Genomic DNA, 17187 nt, shown 5'->3' with positions numbered 1-17187 from the left:
ATCTGGGCCTGGCAGGGCGCGTATGCCTAAGTCATATCATGGTGGCTTTTGCCCAGAGTGTGCATTTCTTCAATCCTCAAAAAGCGCAGATGGCGCCTCGGAGACGGGGTTTGCTGGGGTTCGTCGGATGACGGATGGGTATCAGAGGCGGTAATGAGTTATGATAAAAATAAGCCTGTGTCTGGTGTGCGACGTATTCTTACTCCGCTGCGACGTATTCTTACTCCGCTGTCGCCAGAGTAAAGCCTCGATGTATAGCTCCGATTTGTGATTGTGGAATACAATATTTTCCAGCTATCGCGACAAGAGTTTTAGATTCTATTAAGGAGGCGAGGATTATACTTACTCAATTTCTTTACTGCAAACACAGCAGCCAATGAAAATAAAACTGCACATTGTAAAAACATCAATACCCATGAGGCTTTGATCCACGCCTCCATTATCACAGCCAATCACTGCATCCTAAGGTATACAAAGTAGAGAGGCACCAAACTGGCTTCCTCTTTCTTTGCACGAACTCAGTCCATAAGAATGAACCAAAAACCAAAGTCTTAAACTCTTAGCGGAGAGATGAACAGTTCCTTTACGAATTCTCAACGGAGAATAATCCACAGCATGTGAAGTCATCTACTTCAGTCATGAGGGCGATGTATCTGGATCAGGAGTGACCATTCAATTCTTGTTGGAATCATTTCCTAAAACAGAAACGAGGCTGGGAAAGGGAACCCACAACTTCACTTCTCAAAGGGTGGGCACAAAACAGTGTTATGAATATAACTTTCAACAACTTAACAGTTGAATAAACTGTCCCCACTGGTGGGATAATCCTCGCCTCCGCGTACTTAAAAGAATCTAAAATTCTTGTTGTTCTTCATAACATTTCAGGCATTGTAATGCACACAACTTGTTATTATGAGGGAAAGAAGGATACACCACTGAACGTGACGAAATCTTTATCCGTCTCGTGATCACAAAAGAGACACCCTGTGGAGAAAACATCCTACCAGCCAGGTCTAAGGCTCGAACATAGGACACTCTCCGGCAGGAAATGAGGCATAGCAACATGGTAAGTTTGACAGAAAGTTGCTTTAGAGACTGATCAGCGTTATCTGGCCAGGATTCCAGAAGGGAAAGAACCTTGGAGAAATCCCATAAAGTCGAATACCTGGGACGAGGAGGATTAGCCACTGGAACACCCTTAAGTAATTTACAAACCAGAGGATGCATCCCCACGGGTTTACCATCAACATGATTGTGACCTGCAGAAATAGCAGACCTGAAATTATTAACTGATCTGTAAGCAAGGCCTGACTCTACACATTCAGACAGGAAGTTCAAAATCCCAGTCACATCTGATCCAACGGTATCCACCTGCCGTTTAAGGCACCAACCCATCCATCTCTTCCAGGAAGCTGAATATCGCTTTCGGGTGGAAGGAGCCCAAGCCTGTTGCATAAAGTTTGCAGCGCCTGTGAAAGGCCTGCAATGCTCTCATGTCTCCTGAGAGCGTCCACACCATCAGCGTTAGCTGATTCTGCAGGACCAGTGGGTGACCAGCTCCCACTGGGTCCTGGAGAAGTCGGGAACACCGGAAGTTGGAACGGAAGATCCACAGATAACTCCAATAGTGTGGGAAACCACGACTGAGTCTTCCACAACGGTGTCACCAACACTAATGAAGCTCTCTGTCGACGGACAAAGGCTGCCACCCTCGGGATCAGAGCAAACTGAGGTAAGGCAATGTTCCTCTGATGCCTCCAATGGTGAAGGAACGCGTCCGTTCCCATTGCCATCGGATTCGGTCTTCAATTGAAGAACAGGTGAAGTTGGGCATTGAGGCGCGAGGCAAACAGGTCTATCTGGCATGGGTCTCGCATATCCATGATCTAAGCAAAAAGAGAGGGGTGAAGCTTCCAGTCGCCAAAATCTGAGGAATCTGGAGTTCCAGTCCGCTACTTGATTGAGCTTCCCCAGAAGGTATTCTGCCACAACGGAGATCTTATGATCCAGGCATAAATGTCAGAATTCCTTCACTATGTTGACTAGCATACAGGATCTCGTCCCCCCTAGTTGATTGATATATCTCACCGCTGAGACACTGTCCATTCGAAGAAGGATGCAACAATTGCTCTTCAGGGGTGAGATAGATCTGATGGCAAAGGACCCTGCCAGCAACTCTAGGCAATTTATGTGCAACTTTAGTTCGTCTTCTCCACATCGAGTGCCCCATCCCCATTGGCTGGCGTAGGATTCGACAACCACGTCCGGGGCAATGCCGAAGATTGCTCGCCCATTCCAGGCAGTCATGTGCTCCAACCACCAATGAAGCTCCTCTTGAACTTTCAGGGATAAGGGTATGTGATGGTCATAGTGGAACTTCTTTTGAATGTAAAAGATCTTGAGTCTTTGAAGGGCCCTGTAATGCAAGGGACCCGGAAATATGGCTTGGATCGACGAGACAAGAAGCCCCACAATTCTTGCCAGAACTCTCCGGGAAATCATTTGTTTGGACATAGTGCATCTGATCTCCCTCTTTATGGACCTGATTTTGCTGACTGGAAGGAGGAGTTGGGCAGAGATAGTTTCTGGGATTCCTGATAAGACTCAATCTGTTGGCTCAGTACCATCAATGACTTCTTGGTGTGGATGAGACCACCCAGATTCTGTAACCGGGACATCGTCCACTCCAAGTGTGTGAGAAGATTCCGGTCCTGCGCCAGAATTAACATTTTATTTATTTATTTAGTGTTTTCTATAGCGCGAACGCCCAATGTAGGGTATCAGAACGCTTTACAGTAGTGTTTCAGCAAAACAAGTACATTAGTGGATAAAACCAGAACATTAGAGGACAAAACCAGTCATTACTGTTCCACACTTCAGAATAGCATATAAACATATATCCAGTTAGTAGTTAAATGACCAAGGCACCGCTAAATAACAAGATAAACTTTGTACCAAACCACGGATAGCGGAGCAATGAATGCAAGTGAGCAGTTTATAGACAAGCAGTCGTCCAATCAGTCTTATGGGAGAAATTTGCTCATATAGTATGATTTTGCTTCCTTTTTGAAGGTTGCTATGGATGTGATTCTTCTGAGGTTTGGTGGGAGTGCATTCCAAATTCTCGGTGCAGCTCCTGAGAATGCTCGGTCATAAGTCTTTTTCTTGCGGAAGCGAGCCGGTTTCAGAAGTAAGTCTGTTTTGCTTCTGGAGGGTCGGTTCACTCCGGAAAGAGTAAGTTTCTGAGCCAGGTAACCTGGAGTTTTGTGATGGATTGCATTATGGGTGATGCATGCCAACTTGAATTGAATTCTTGCTTCGAAAGGCAGCCAGTAGCATTTTCAGGTGAGGGGAGATATGGTCGAATTTTTTGGATCCCACAATCAGCCTTGTGGCTGCATTAAGACAGGCTTTCAAAGGGGCTGTTGTGATTTTGGGGAGCCCAGCCAGGGTAGTGCATCCGTATTCGATCCTTGAGATGACCATAGCTTGAACTGCAGTTTTAAGGTCTGTTTAAATTTAACTGGGCGTTTTTTTGCTATTGTATTGATATGTGCTGACATGCTCAGGGTTTTATCTAGAGTAATTCCCAGTGATTTGGTAGAGTCGACAATCTTTAGAGAACAATTTAGAGCAGTGATAAGGTTGACCCATTCCGCTGTCTTTAATTTGCTTTTCTGCGGTGAAATCAGTAGGAATTTGGTTTTCTGAGGGTTTAGTTTCAGGTGATTCTTGGTTAGCCATTGGAGGGTTCTTGATAGTGCATGGTTCATTGTCTTTATCTCTTCTGTTGATACAACCTTGATGTACAACGGAGTGTCATCTGCATACATGTGGAAAGCAATATTTGCTATTTGTAATATTTCCGTGAGTGGTTCAACGTATAGATTGAATAGCGCTGGCGAAAGCATTGATCCTTGAGGAACTCAGATTGTATTATTGGTTGGGCCAGAAAGGGTTTGGTTAACAATGAATTTTTGGGATCTGTTCTCAAGAAAGGAGCTGAACCAATTGAGGACTGTACCCTCTAGGCCCATTCTGTTTTCCAACCGAATTAGAATTTTGGCATAGTTCACTGTGTCGAACGCAGACGACAGGTCCAGTAAGATTAAGAGGCAGGTTTCATTGTGGTCAAGAGCCAGCAATGCGTCATCTACGATGTGCAAAATTGCAGTTTCTGTGCTATGGTTTGGACGGAAGCCCGATTGGCAAACATTTAGCAGATTGAATTCGGAAATGTGTAGACTCAATTGTTGTTGGACACATTTTTCCAGTACTTTGGCTAACATGGGAATGTTAGTTACAGGTCTGAAATTGTTTGGAACCGAGGGGTTCTCTGTTTGGTTTTTTAACAGAGGAGTGACTTGTCCTGTTTTAAGGCAGGCCGGGATTTGTCCTTGTGACAGTGAGGCATTTATGATCTTAGTCCAAACTGGGATTAACAGGTGGTTAAATGTGGACCAACCCTTTGCTGGAAGGGGATCGTTATACAGGGCTCGACGAATCATAAAAAATGCTCTAGACCTGCAGGTCTAGTAAACTACAAAATCTCCTCGACCTAACTTAAATGAACTTGACCTCAAACTCTGAAAACTGAGCAAATGTGACAAGTTAACAAGATTTAAAAGCATTTTTATTGTTCATTTACTTTGTGAGCAATAAAGATGCCTTTAAATCTTCCTATCTTGTCACATTTCCTCTGCTTTCAGAGGCAGAGGTCAAGTGTCAAGTTTGTATTCCTACTCGCAAGAAAGGGCGAGTAGGACCTAAAAATAGCTCGTCCTTAATCAATCTCACTCGCAAATGCGAGCGGTCGAGTGAATTTGTCGAGCCCTGGTTATAGTGGTTGTTGGGTTTAGTGGTCGACATGATCTTTGAAATGTCTAATTCACCGACCGCTTTAAAACCTGACCATCTTGCATTGTTTTTGGGTTTCGTTAATTCTTGTTGAACCAATTATTCATCATCCATATCCTTCCTACTTTCCATGTCTTTGGCTGCTTTTTAGGTTTCGCCTGTCGAAAGCTGCGCCCCGCGCAGCTTTTCGGCGCAGGTGAAATCTTATGTGTACAGTATGTGTGTGGTGTTCCGCCCTCTCTTTCCATTGGCTAGCTCCATAAATGGAGGCTAGCCATTGGAAGAGACATCTGCTAGTCATTCTGCGAGCAGATTCGTGGGCGTTCCGGCGATTTTTAGGCTTTTCGCTACGTCATGCGGCTGTGGACGTGTACTTTTTTTTTAAAAAAATTTTTTACGTGGATGTTTTTACTCATTGCTAAAATCGTCCTGGTCCCGTATGGTTGTATCCCGCTGTCCGTTCCCCCTCCCGCTGTCCGTGTCTTTGTGTATCCCGCTGTCCGTGTCTTTGTGTATCCCGCTGTCCGCCCCTCCCCCTTAAGCCCGTGTAAAGCATCCGTGTAAAGAACGTAAATCGAAGTTGTTACACGCATTGTTAAGATAGGGAGACCTGCTTGCGTGTTATGCCCTGGTGAAGCCCGTCTTCCCGTTTCCAAGCAGCTCGCTAGCCCAGGGCTCCTTGAAGCAGCAGTCTGCCAAGTCCGTTGATATTTACAGTGGAGTGAGTATGTGTGGCTGTTGTATACGAACGAGCAATGGTAAGCGAAGCACACACACCACACACAAACCGGAGAAACCGGTTCCCCCGTGTGTGAAAGTTAGACGGGAGGGCGCCTACGAATATTTCTTCATAGCTGTTGCCAGACTGAGACCCACGGTTTGCACAAGTGCTTTGTTTAATAGTCACATCTTAACTTGAACTAATATCAGAAGGTGCCACCTCGGTGCCAGGCTGTGGTGAGTGGAAAGGGCAGTGCCGGGAGGCTGGCATTCCAGGCTGTCCACACGGAGCTGGAATGGCGCAGACATGTCGAGGCTTGCAGGGCAGCTTCCCGCTGCAAAGCCCGGCGCCGCTTGTAACGTGTGCTCTTGTGTAAGACCTTAGGTATTTTTGCAGTGTGTGTTATAATTGGATTGATCAGGGCTCCCGTGTCTCCGGGCATTTACACATTTACAGAGCTGTCTCCAGAAGTGAGTGGCGGGTGCTTTTCGCTGCATGACCTGCTCGTCATGGTATGGCAGCGGCCTTGAGTTTATTTTCACTTTTAACAGGAAAACCCCCCTTCTCTCCCGTGATGGGTTTATTCTGCATAGATTCCCGTTCTCACCAGCACTTAGTTCCACGCGGCGGGACCGCGGGTGTTTTGAGCAGGGCGTTTAGACCCATCAGCTCCACTGGAGCCGGCTTGCATCTCGTCTCCCCGACGATCCTTCAGGAGGTACCGCTTATGGGGTCATCGCCGGCTTCCACAGTGTTTTTTGTCTGCTCTTATGCTTTAGATTTTTGTTACTTTTGTGCATGTCATGAATGCTCCACTTTGTTCAGAATTCTTCTTGCTAGTCTGTCCCCACCAGAAATTAGACGCTTCTTTCTTGGTTGCTTAGTGATCTGCTGGGCTTTTTTTGCCCCTTTATATCTGAGGAAGAAACCTGCCGAGTCCGATGGCCATGCTACCCTCCCAGGTAGGCCAGGGATGACCACGGTGCCTTCTTTTTTTTCCTGTCCTCAGATTGTGGCCTGTGGGAATTGGGCCTCTGATGTTGTGAGTTGTATGTCGGGTTGGGTCTTCCAGGCCCTGCTAATTCCCCCAAGGGTGGGCATTCACTTCAACTGAGATACTTTGTGGTGAATCTGCAGTGGTTCAAGGTGGCTCTGGGGGTGTGTGTGTGGCTCTGGGGGTGTGTGTGGTAGTAATTGTTGTCTGCTGAGCTCGTCTGTAGGGTACAATAGGTCTCACATTTGCGAGAGATTAAGCTAATGGCAATGTAAATGACAATGCCATTTATTTATCTGTGTTCAAAACCAACACATAAATACAATTTGTCATTTATAATGCCAATAGCTCTAACTTTTCCAAAGGCGAAACCATTGCATTGTAAATGCTTGTTTTAGTTCCTTCTCCATAGCGTTAGCTTTATCTGCAAAAAGATTGAGAAATCTTCACTATTTAGGCTGTTTATGGAGATGGCTGGTGCTACTTTAGCTGATTTGTTAGATTGTTCTTTAAGTAGATCAAAAAGTTTCCTGGGTCTATTTACTGCATTATCCAGTTCTTTTCTGAAAAATTCTTTTTTTTTAATTTAATGATGCTTTTATTGTAAGCCTTCCTCGATTGTCTCCGAAGGGATAGGTGGGGCGAGGACGGGTGTTGTCGCCATTTGCGTTCTGATAGTCTCATTGATCTTCTTTCTTCATTAAGGGCATCATTGAACCACGGGTTTTTGACTGTCAGTGGACCTTTTCAGTTTTAATGGGGCTATGTCCTCGAATATTTGATATGGATTTGTTATAATGCAGAGTGAGATCATTGACGTCAACCATGCATTTGGGAACTTGCAAATCTAATGTACAGCGTGCGGTTATGTTTTCCATATTGATTCCTCAAGTGTCCCTGATCCATTTTGTTTGGTTTAACCGCTTGTGCAGAAGATTTGATTTTTTTGACTGGAATTTCGAATGTGATTATATGATGATCTGACCAATCACATGGTGTGATTACAATGTTCTCTATCGCTTTCTCTTTAGCTATGCTCCAATCTAAAGTGGATCCTTTAGAGTGGGTGGGGAGAAGACATCCTTGTATTAACGATTGCTCTACCAGGAAGGTTTTAAGGATTGTGATTTGACTATCTATCTGGTCTTCCCAATGAATATTAAAGTCTCCTAAGAAGATCTCATTAGACTGCGGGTTAGAGTTGGTGGTAATGATTTCTATTAGCTGGTCTATGAATTTGGTATTTGTACCTGGGGGGTGGTAGAGTGCATGGAGTTTACAGTTTTGGTTATCAGCTGTTCTAAGGGACATGTCCATATATTCACAAGACTCTAATGCGTCAGCATGAATTTTTGTGATGGAGATGTCTGATCTGTGAATACAAGCGATACCTCCACCCCTACCTTCCTTTCTGTCCTGTGTAATGATGTGGTAGTTCGGTGGGACTAACAGGTCTAAACATGGCGAGGACGAGTCCGATAGCCATGTTTCAGTTAAGATGGTAACGTCTACTTCATGGCTTAGAATGATGTCTGCTATGTCAGCTGCGTGTTTATTTGCTGAGCGACAGTTTAGTAATATACACCGCAGGTGTTCCTGATCATTTATCCTAGCCGAGACACTCAACCGGCTCTAAGGGCACATTCTTAAGGTTGTTGGCATTAAGCCCTCTTACTTTGGACTTAGAGGTTCTGTCCCCATTCGTTGTGATTGTTTGGATGTGATTTTCTCCAGTTTATTATGAACAGTGGGAGAAGGTTCATATGACGATAAAATGGATAAAAGTTCACTATTTGACAGATAGTTGAGTTGAGAGCGTACACGGTAAATTCTGTTCGATACCCCCATGGGGGTGGACCTGTGTTTAATTTGTGTTTCCCTCGAGGTAACCTGAAGGACCTCCATTCTGGCAAGCCATTTTTCTGATCGGCACAGCAGGTTTCTCATCTTTAATAGCGGATAGCATAGCTTTGTAAGTCTTACAGGTTTGCGAGCTGAAATTTATAGCATCCCCGTTTATGTGTTTGGGTCTGGTTATTCCCGCGTCCAATATGTGAGGTATACTAGTAGGTTGTTGTGTGGGTGTTTCTATCGGATGGCAAGTTTTGATTATCTCTGCAGTATCTGTCTGTGTATTTTTAACAATGAGGCGCACCCCCATTTCCCAGAGACTGGAAACAACTGGCTTCAGGAGTTTGGTGAAGAACCACTGGGCCGATGAAAGACCAAAGGGGAGAGTGCGATACCAGTACCACCGCCCTTTCCAAAGAAACTGAAAATGTTTGATGCAAGGGGCAAATTGGCACTGTAAGGTAGGCATCTTTCAAGTCCAGCTGGACCATCCAGTCCTTATCCAGTAGGAGATCTCTCAAAAGATGGATGTCCTCCATCTTGAAATGTCGATAGACTATATAAGGATTGAAATCTCTTAAGTTCAATACTAGGCGTTGACCTCCGCCTTTCTTCTGAACCAAAAAGACGTAGCTGCAAAAGCCTTCGGGGATGAAGGGTCCCTCGGCAATAGCCTGTTTGGCCAAAAGTTCTTCCAGTTCGGAGTCTAAAAAATTTTGTTCTAGAAGGGGGAAAAAAGAAGGCGAGGGGGCAACACCTGACGGGGACAATCCAACAGCTCTATCTGATAACCCTGGACGGTCTGAAGGACCCAAACATCTGAAGTGAGATTTGTCCAACTGACCACAAAATGTAACAACCTGCCCCCTAGGGGGAATCACTGGACACAAAGGACTTACCAGAGGACTGGGAGTCAAAATTATTATATCCACGGTTGACACCCCCGGTTGAAGTGACCTCTGTAGCTGCGCGATCTGGAGGGGTAGAAACCAGCCTGCTCAGGTTCCTGGGTGTAACCTCTGCCACGCCTGAGGGCGTATCCTCTCTGAGGGCTTGGGTTCGAGTAGCGGCCGGTCGAGCGTCCTCTGCCACGCCCGGCCCTACCAGAGACCTGGTGTAGCACTCTCTTCAAAGAAGCTTGAGACTTGTCAAGGGAAGCAAAAGTGCTTATAAAGTTGGCCCTCTGCCAAGGGGCCCGGTTCAGATGAGTCCAATTCCACCAACTATGGATCAATCCTGAGCAAGACGGACTTCCCCCTTTCAGAAGCCAAGGCGCAATTAGCGTTCTCAAGCATGCAGATTGCCCTTTGCGCTCAACCAGCCAGGACCTCGGGGTAGATGGCGGCCCCTGTCTCCTGAGTCTGGAGGGCCAATTCAAGAATCTTTGCTAAAGGGCCCGAAAGGTCCAGGACCTTATCTTGGCACGCCCGAAGGGCACGGTCAATCCCCTTTTTAGGGTCTTTTTTTATACTTTTTTAAGAAGGTGGTCATCGAGGTATCTATGTTGGGAGTGAGAGCCACCTTGTGGGCTAAGTCTGGGCGGGGGCATTCTGACTTCAGGCGAGCCCGAATCTCTTTTTCAAAACCTTTACGCAGGTGGGTCTGGAAATAGTCGGCCACCGCGGGGGAAGGAACCCAGTCCGAGGATCTAAGATGGACTATGTCTGAGGGATCGAACATGAAGGGAGAACGTTGAACAGGAGAGGAAACCCAGTCCGAGGATCTAAGATGGACTATGTCTGAGGGATCGAACATGAAGGGAGAACGTTGAACAGGAGAGGAAGTGTGTTTACACGTTTTCACACACTTGCGAGGCCTGGTCTCTGAGGAATCTGTGCCAGTATCAGTGTCTGTAGTGGTATCCAGAATGGGAATAGAGGACTGGGGAGGGACAGGAGCGCCATCTTTGGCGGTTTCCGTAGACTTGTAAAGGAGTATGTATGGACGTGAGGCCAGGAGGGGCCGGAGGGCTCAGTCAAAGGGAGACCCAGGGCAACAGGGGGCCCAGAGGGGGAAGTGGGAGTTTTGGGAGGGACCAGAAGCTCCAATTTCTTAGCTAGGGGCAACAGGGTGGAAGATGGGGCCTTTTCCAACTTGGCGTCTAATTTTTTATCAATAATGTCCTTCATGTCCTCTTCCTCATAATGCTCCTCATCGCCCTGATCCTCACACGCAGCAACTTCCTCCTGGTAGAAATCTCATTCATCCATGATCGTAACAGAATATGAAAATTCCACTCAACAGTCCCCAGAGAAGCACAATTCAACCCTGAATAGTAGGGTGTCGGGTGGGGGTAAAGCCGGGCCTAGGAACCAGAAAAAACAATACCAAAGTCAATGATTGCACCTGAAGTCAAATAGTCCCACTCTAGGACTAATTGAGGGAGAAAAAACCCCTACTGAAGCAGTGTAGGGGTTCCAAAAATTAACCTTCCTTCTCAAGGTTTTGAAACTGCAAGGGCTAATGCATGAGGCAAATGCAAGATCTCTTATAACAAAAGCGCTGCCTTTTCTGAAAGAAAAAATGGCCCGATCTGGCTCCCTGCGTGCTGCGAATGCTCCCCTGTTCAGCCCGGGGCAAGGCGTCTGTTCCGGCAATCAGGAAGGGCTGCGTGCGTGGAAAGACGCGCGCTCGCCCTGGAGACGCACGCTGAGTGCCCGTGAAGGCCTGACGTGCGCCTCCCCGCGATCGGTGAAGGCACCGCTAAGACTCCTGACTACGGGGAAATACTAAAGCGCAACACGTGCTCAATCGGGGGAAAATCAAAGGAGAGAAAACAGCTGGCAGGATCGGAGGAAGGCTCCGAAGGCAGCGCGCTATCGCACCACAGTAGCGGATGGGATTTCCTTAAATGTTGGCATATGTTAACCAGACGGAAATGTTGAAAAAATAAATGCCATAAAACAGGGAGCACTAATTTTAATTAGTAATCACGGTCCGCTTTAACTAAAGTGGCTCCACTTTATTTACTTTTACTTTTGCAGCGTGGTCTGCTTCAAGTATAGCGGCAACGATGCAGACCCCTTTTTTCTTTCGTTCAGTGAAGGCACCACGCCCCTTTCTTTAGACATTGCTTGCCGTATTCAGGTTACCGCTAGCCTTGACTAAACAAAGGGGCGCTGCCGCCATTAAACTGAAAGCACGACATTGGGCGATTTAACAAAAAAAAAAAGTTTGAACTTCACAAACAAATGGTTTGTTTTGTGTAAAAGCACACCATGCGTTGCTTTCATGTTAATGGTGGCCACGCCCCTTTCTTTAGACCAGGCTTGCTGTAACCTGAATACAGCAAGCAGCATCTAAAGAAAGGGGCGCGGCCACCATTAAAGTGGTCTCGAATTGGATAAAGTTTGATGTATTGGCATTACAATACCTTTTATGTATGTTGGTTTGCAAAACAGACATAAAAGGCATTGTCCTTTACAATGCCAATACCTTAAACTCTCGCAAAAGCGAGACCTATTGCATTGCAAATGCTTGTGCTGTAGCTGCCACCAGACTATGACTTATCCACTCAATTAAGGCAATGAGAGCGCTCTCTCAGTGGGTATGTTTTAAATCAAATTGTGCAGCAGAAGGTTTATTGATGTGATTAGCGTATTAAATCCATTATTACAAGGAAAAACATGTTTTTGCAGTGGTGTTGCCTTATCTTTCTGTTGGTGAAAAGATATGTTGATTATAATAGCAAAGCTGCTCTACAATTAATTATCCTTTGTTGGACTTCTTGTAAATCTTATTTGCTTGCTTCTTATTTTATGGCTTTCCTTCCTCTTGTGTGTCCCACCCCCTGAGCATATATTCTTTACCATCCTTTTGATTAGAACTAATATTCTTTTGCTTTCAGCACTAATTTTTACGGTTTGTTGGGGGGGGGGGGTGTTCAGCTGCTGCATTTCTTACAACTGTTAAAAAATAAAAAATAAAGCAGATGGCTGCTGCATTGTGTTCGAATGCATGGAGCATGCCTCACATGCCACATACATAATTATCCTTGGCCCAAAATGACAGCCACATGTGAGGATGTCCTTATGTTGGAGGCACCCAGTGTTATACGTAGGTGCGCCTCCATTGTACCACGTGTACATAGATCCTAGCTGTTTTTGCTTAGCAATGGCAAAAAGCATTTGTAGAGTCATAATGTTTTGGCTTTGCCAGTGCATGTTAGGAATCACATCCTGTTTATCTAGACTGTAGGCTAAGACTAGTAAGTAATCGCCAATAGAAGTTCAATTTACAGTCTTGCTAACGTTGGATATGTAGCATTTCAGTTCCAGAAGTAAAGATGTAAGCATTTTCCAAAACCAGTATGCCTTACCTTTTGGACCTATTGGATTTGTCTGTGGTTTTTACCCTTGCTGTATTGTGCAGCATGGCAAATGAAAGTGATGCAGTGATATTACAATTTTAAGGTGTGTGCATCGCACATGCCTACAAAATGATGAGGGGATAAAAGAACAATTGTTTCTAATGGAGTGGTTACACAATCGGCAAATGATCACACTGCTTAGAGAATTAAAATAAACAAATGTGTGTAGCATAAAAGAAGCAATGGACGAACAGAACATTTGTTGTTGGATCAGTAAATATAAAAATGTATGTGGCAAGTAAGCTTTATTTAGCATGGATGGGATGAGCAACACATGGCTGGGGTGGAATAAGAAAGCAGTATGGTGGTGGAGGGAAGCAGTGTGTGGGACAGAAGCACCAAAGGTAGGCGATTGAGAGGAGAAGAAACAGGTGAGAGGAGGGTGTGGGTGGAGAGAAGCTAGAAAGCGGGTGAGAACTACATGAATTGTGGAGATAAGTACATAGGCGAGAGCAACTGCGAAGTAGACTAGGGCGAGCGCAACATTGAGGGGAGAAAGAAGCCTAGAGCAACACAGAGTGCAAGGAAGAACTACTTGAGACAGCTGGAGTGCACATGCAGTCTAATGAAGTTCTTAACCCAAAGAGAAAAGTGATAGAAAAGCAAGCAGTGAAAGCATTCTATCCAGCCAATCAAAAGACTGAAAAGCAGGTATGCTCCATGGGAGGGACAAACACAAGATTGGCATGCTGGGACAGGAATAGAAGCAGGCAAATGACAGTAACATAAAAGCCAACCAATTTTATGCAGTTGGCAGGCGCAACGTCCCTGGTAAGCTCCTGGTACGGCCACAGTGTTTATTTTGCAGCCAGACAGCTGCGCTTCTTGGTCGACTCCATCTAAACAAGAGCTCCCTCAAGTATGCGTGGAAGGATACAACTCACAGTTGGCACTCTTGAGACCGAAATACTTTTTGGTGCGACAAACACACGACTAGATAGGAAAGCTGTGGAATCCAAAAACAGCCTCGCAACTGAGATTGATAACATAAAAAAAGCCATTCAGTCATGGGCACGGGCTGGTCCAAAGCTCGCATTAAGTACAAGGTGTTTTGGAAGCAATAGGTTTCCCAAGCTGTCTATAGGTGAAACCTTAAAAAACCTCTTTATATCACCATGACGTGTGGTGATTACGTGTAATTAAATGGATCAGATCGGACTCCTCTGGAATCTACACAAATGAATTGCAAAGTAATAAAAGCAACTTGAGCAATTGCATTCAGTGTGCCACACAGTATCCCATCTGTGCCAGACAGGGCTTAAACAGCGACCGGTAAACATTGAATATGATTGTGATGCGTCACTAGAACAGTTTTTCGCAGATTAATGGTTGACGTACAAATGAACATTTGTTAATGTATATGAAATTATAGAAAAGAGACCCACTGAAGAATGCAAATTGTTCCATATGCAAGACTTTGTTAGTGTCTCCTGCAAAGGTTGTCTGCTAGTTGCGCTTACAGCTAACTAAAAGTGCATGTTTGCTTTATCACACAACTGTGGTCACATAGAAGTTTCTTTGAAATTAGAGAAAATATGGCAAAGTTGCCCAAAAAGACTGCTCCCTTCGTAACGATTGCTAAGATAGAATGCTAAGTTTTATCTTTTCAATGAACAGCATTGGTAATTAGGTTGCCAGGTGAAATCCCCTACAACTTCGGAATCCTTAAAGCCTGTACTGCACTAGTCTCGAGTACATTTTTTGTAACCCCATGTCAATCTAGCTTTGGGTGTTTTGTTAAACTGCATTGTGAGTACCAAAGCAGCTTTTAAATGTAAGGGTTACTAATTTAACTTGCTTGAATAATCTGTTAGTTTAAGATTGCTAATGTAGCTGTGGGGTAGTGGACAAGTTGTCATGGTAAAATTGTAGTGAGTAAAGTATTTGCCAATATACAAGCACTCTTAAGCTCCCTCAGCAAGTCTGCCCCACCTCTGACCTTTCTACTAGTAAATATCCTGCACAGTGACACCAGATAACCTGAAGTCAAACTGTCCGTACTGAAGGTACCAGCCATACTAAATTGTTATGGTCTACTGTATATTAATCCATGCGTTTATCAGGCATAAAAAGCACGCCTCTCGTAAATTATGTATGTTACTGATTGGGTGGTATGTACATTTTGGACAATGCTATGTCTAGAGTACTTATGTATGCAGTCCTCAACTTCTTAGTCCTTTGCATACCAGAAGCGAGAGCTGTCTTTTGCCACTTACTACATCAATGAAGATACCATTTGTTATGTTCCTTCTCTTTAGGGGTTTACAATGTCTTCCTGGGTAAAGGTCACTCGGGGACGGACTCAAAAGCCACCTGCCGTGGAGAAAAGGTGAGTAATCCATGTTTGATGATTTTAATGTGTTATATCAATTTGTATCCATAACTATTTTGGCCTTTTCATTATAAAATAAAAATTATTCTTCCTATTTCTATACACTGATAAAGCACTATGCATGAAACAATGCCACAGTCCCATGGCGTGCAGTTTCGTTATGTGCTTACTTTGTGAAGAATTCTTTTTAAAAAGTTGCAAAATTGAGGATGTGGATGTCTATTTCTTGCTCCATCTTGTTTTTGTTATCTCAAACTAGAAATTTGATGCTTGAAATGATTGTCATATACTTGTAATAGCCTAATCTCCACAGTAGTTGTGTTCCTGAACTGAAGCTTGAAGCAGTGCTTGACATACGCCATATTTGTTTCTTTCATTTCAGGCCTAGACCTGGATGGATTCCACGGCTTCTTGAGTAAGTGTCTGAGATCCAGCCGCGATTTAAAATAATACTTAGTACAGCCTTACACGAGCGCCTAGATAACCTACTTGACACCAGGAATTATTCCTGCCCCCCCCCACGTGTTGTGCTTAACCTTGTCCCTCAAATGACCAGCAACAGACTTTCTGTGGTCCCCTTCCCCACAGGGTAGATAAGAAGTCTAAAACACCAATCTGTCCTGGTGGGAGGGGCAAAAAGCCCAGTAGACATATGCAAGGTTTTTATTTTTTTATTTTATTGCTATAAGGCATGGGGGTGGCCTGCCTGCACATTGAGCCTAGCCTCCATCTCCAATATGAGCCCTGTGGACTAAAGGATCCCCGTCTTTTTGACAAGATGGGCAATTCTGATTTTGTATTTTTTTTAAAACATTTTCATTGTATTCATATGGGTCGCAGAGTTGAACTAAGTTCCAAAATCATCCAAGTTTTATCCTGAACGGCAGCACTTTTTAGGCGCAAGTCAGCTGCCAGCTGGGGAAACCTACCAAACCCAGACATTTCTGAAAACTAGACATCTAGGGTGGCACGCCACCCGTGGATCCCACAAAGTTTTCTTGCGCATAATGCCCTGCAAACCTCAAACTTTGCCTAAAACTGCACATTTCCACAAAATTCCTACCGCCCTGCGTTCCCCACTTGTCTTGAAAAACTTCTACCCCTCTTGTGTGCCTTGGCCTAATGCCCTCGACAGGCACAAATCAAACCAGGGTCAATGAGAGCCGCTTCATGAGACTCAAATTAGCCATGCTTGTTGCGTGGCATATCACCTGTGACTCACCAGGCTAGTTTTAAAAAATTTACAGAGTTGCTAGGCTTCCATAGATCTGGCTGAGCTAGGGTCCAAAATCCACAGCTACCCACTTTGCAAAATCACATTTGTTTTGGGTAGAAATATGTGATGTATCCATGTTGCATTTTGGGCTGTTTACTGTTGCGGGAAGGAGGCCTACCCTCACAGGTGAGTTACCATTTTCATTAGAATACTTGGGGGGACTGCCGGGTAGAAGAAAGTTTGTGGTTCTCCACAAATTCCAGAACTTCCCATCTCTGAAATGTGAGGAAAATGTGGGTATTTTTATTTTTTTGTCAAAGTTTGATGTTTGCAAGCGATTCTGGATAAACCAATCTGGTGAGAACCACGCACGTCCCATGGATTCCCATAGGTGTCTAGTTTTAAACAATAAACTTGCTAGGTTGAGCACGGGCCTAAATCCCATAACTACCCACTTTGGAAAAGGCTGGTTAGTTTTGAGTGTACAAAACGTGATACATCCATGTTGAGTTTAGGGCCCCTACCTATTGCGGGCACTAGGCCTAAATGTAAGCAGTGTATGAATTGGCCCATGCTCCATACACAATCAAAACCATGGTATGGTGCCACTCCGTTTTTTATCTACACATCACCCCTTGCAGAATTCTGCATTTTTTTCTACTTTTCAGAAATCTATTGCTTTCCTGGATCACCCATTGGTTCCACACTGGTTTGCACCATAAATTGGAAGTATGTTGAAAGCACAAAAAATAGAAAATATGGGCTACCAATTTGAAAAATGCCAAAAATGGTGTAAAAAAATCCGTTTTTTGATTCAACTTTGTATGTTCCTGAAAGCTGGGGACTT

General features: G+C 44.6%; 1 protein-coding gene across 7 annotated transcripts in view; it reads left to right on the top strand.

Annotated features, from left to right (window-relative positions):
• The window catches only part of LOC144799146 (uncharacterized), a 224904-nt gene that overhangs the window by 30945 nt on the left and 176772 nt on the right, over positions 1-17187 (top strand). For 4 of the 7 annotated variants that reach the window (XM_078670362.1, XM_078670363.1, XM_078670359.1 and 1 more), the window contains exons 2-3: positions 15051-15121; positions 15507-15539. In XM_078670362.1, the coding sequence (XP_078526488.1) occupies positions 15060-15121; positions 15507-15539 (95 nt within the window). In that variant the 5' untranslated portion in view covers positions 15051-15059. The remainder of the gene's footprint in view (positions 1-15050; positions 15122-15506; positions 15540-17187) is intronic. The other 3 variants (XM_078670361.1, XM_078670364.1, XM_078670360.1) reach the window with 1 other exon arrangement.

This window comes from Lissotriton helveticus, chromosome 12 (genome assembly GCF_964261635.1).
Source record: "Lissotriton helveticus chromosome 12, aLisHel1.1, whole genome shotgun sequence".
Taxonomy (NCBI): Eukaryota; Metazoa; Chordata; class Amphibia; order Caudata; family Salamandridae; genus Lissotriton; species Lissotriton helveticus.
Note: the sequence above shows the minus strand (reverse complement) of the source record. Positions and strands in the feature narration are given on the sequence as shown.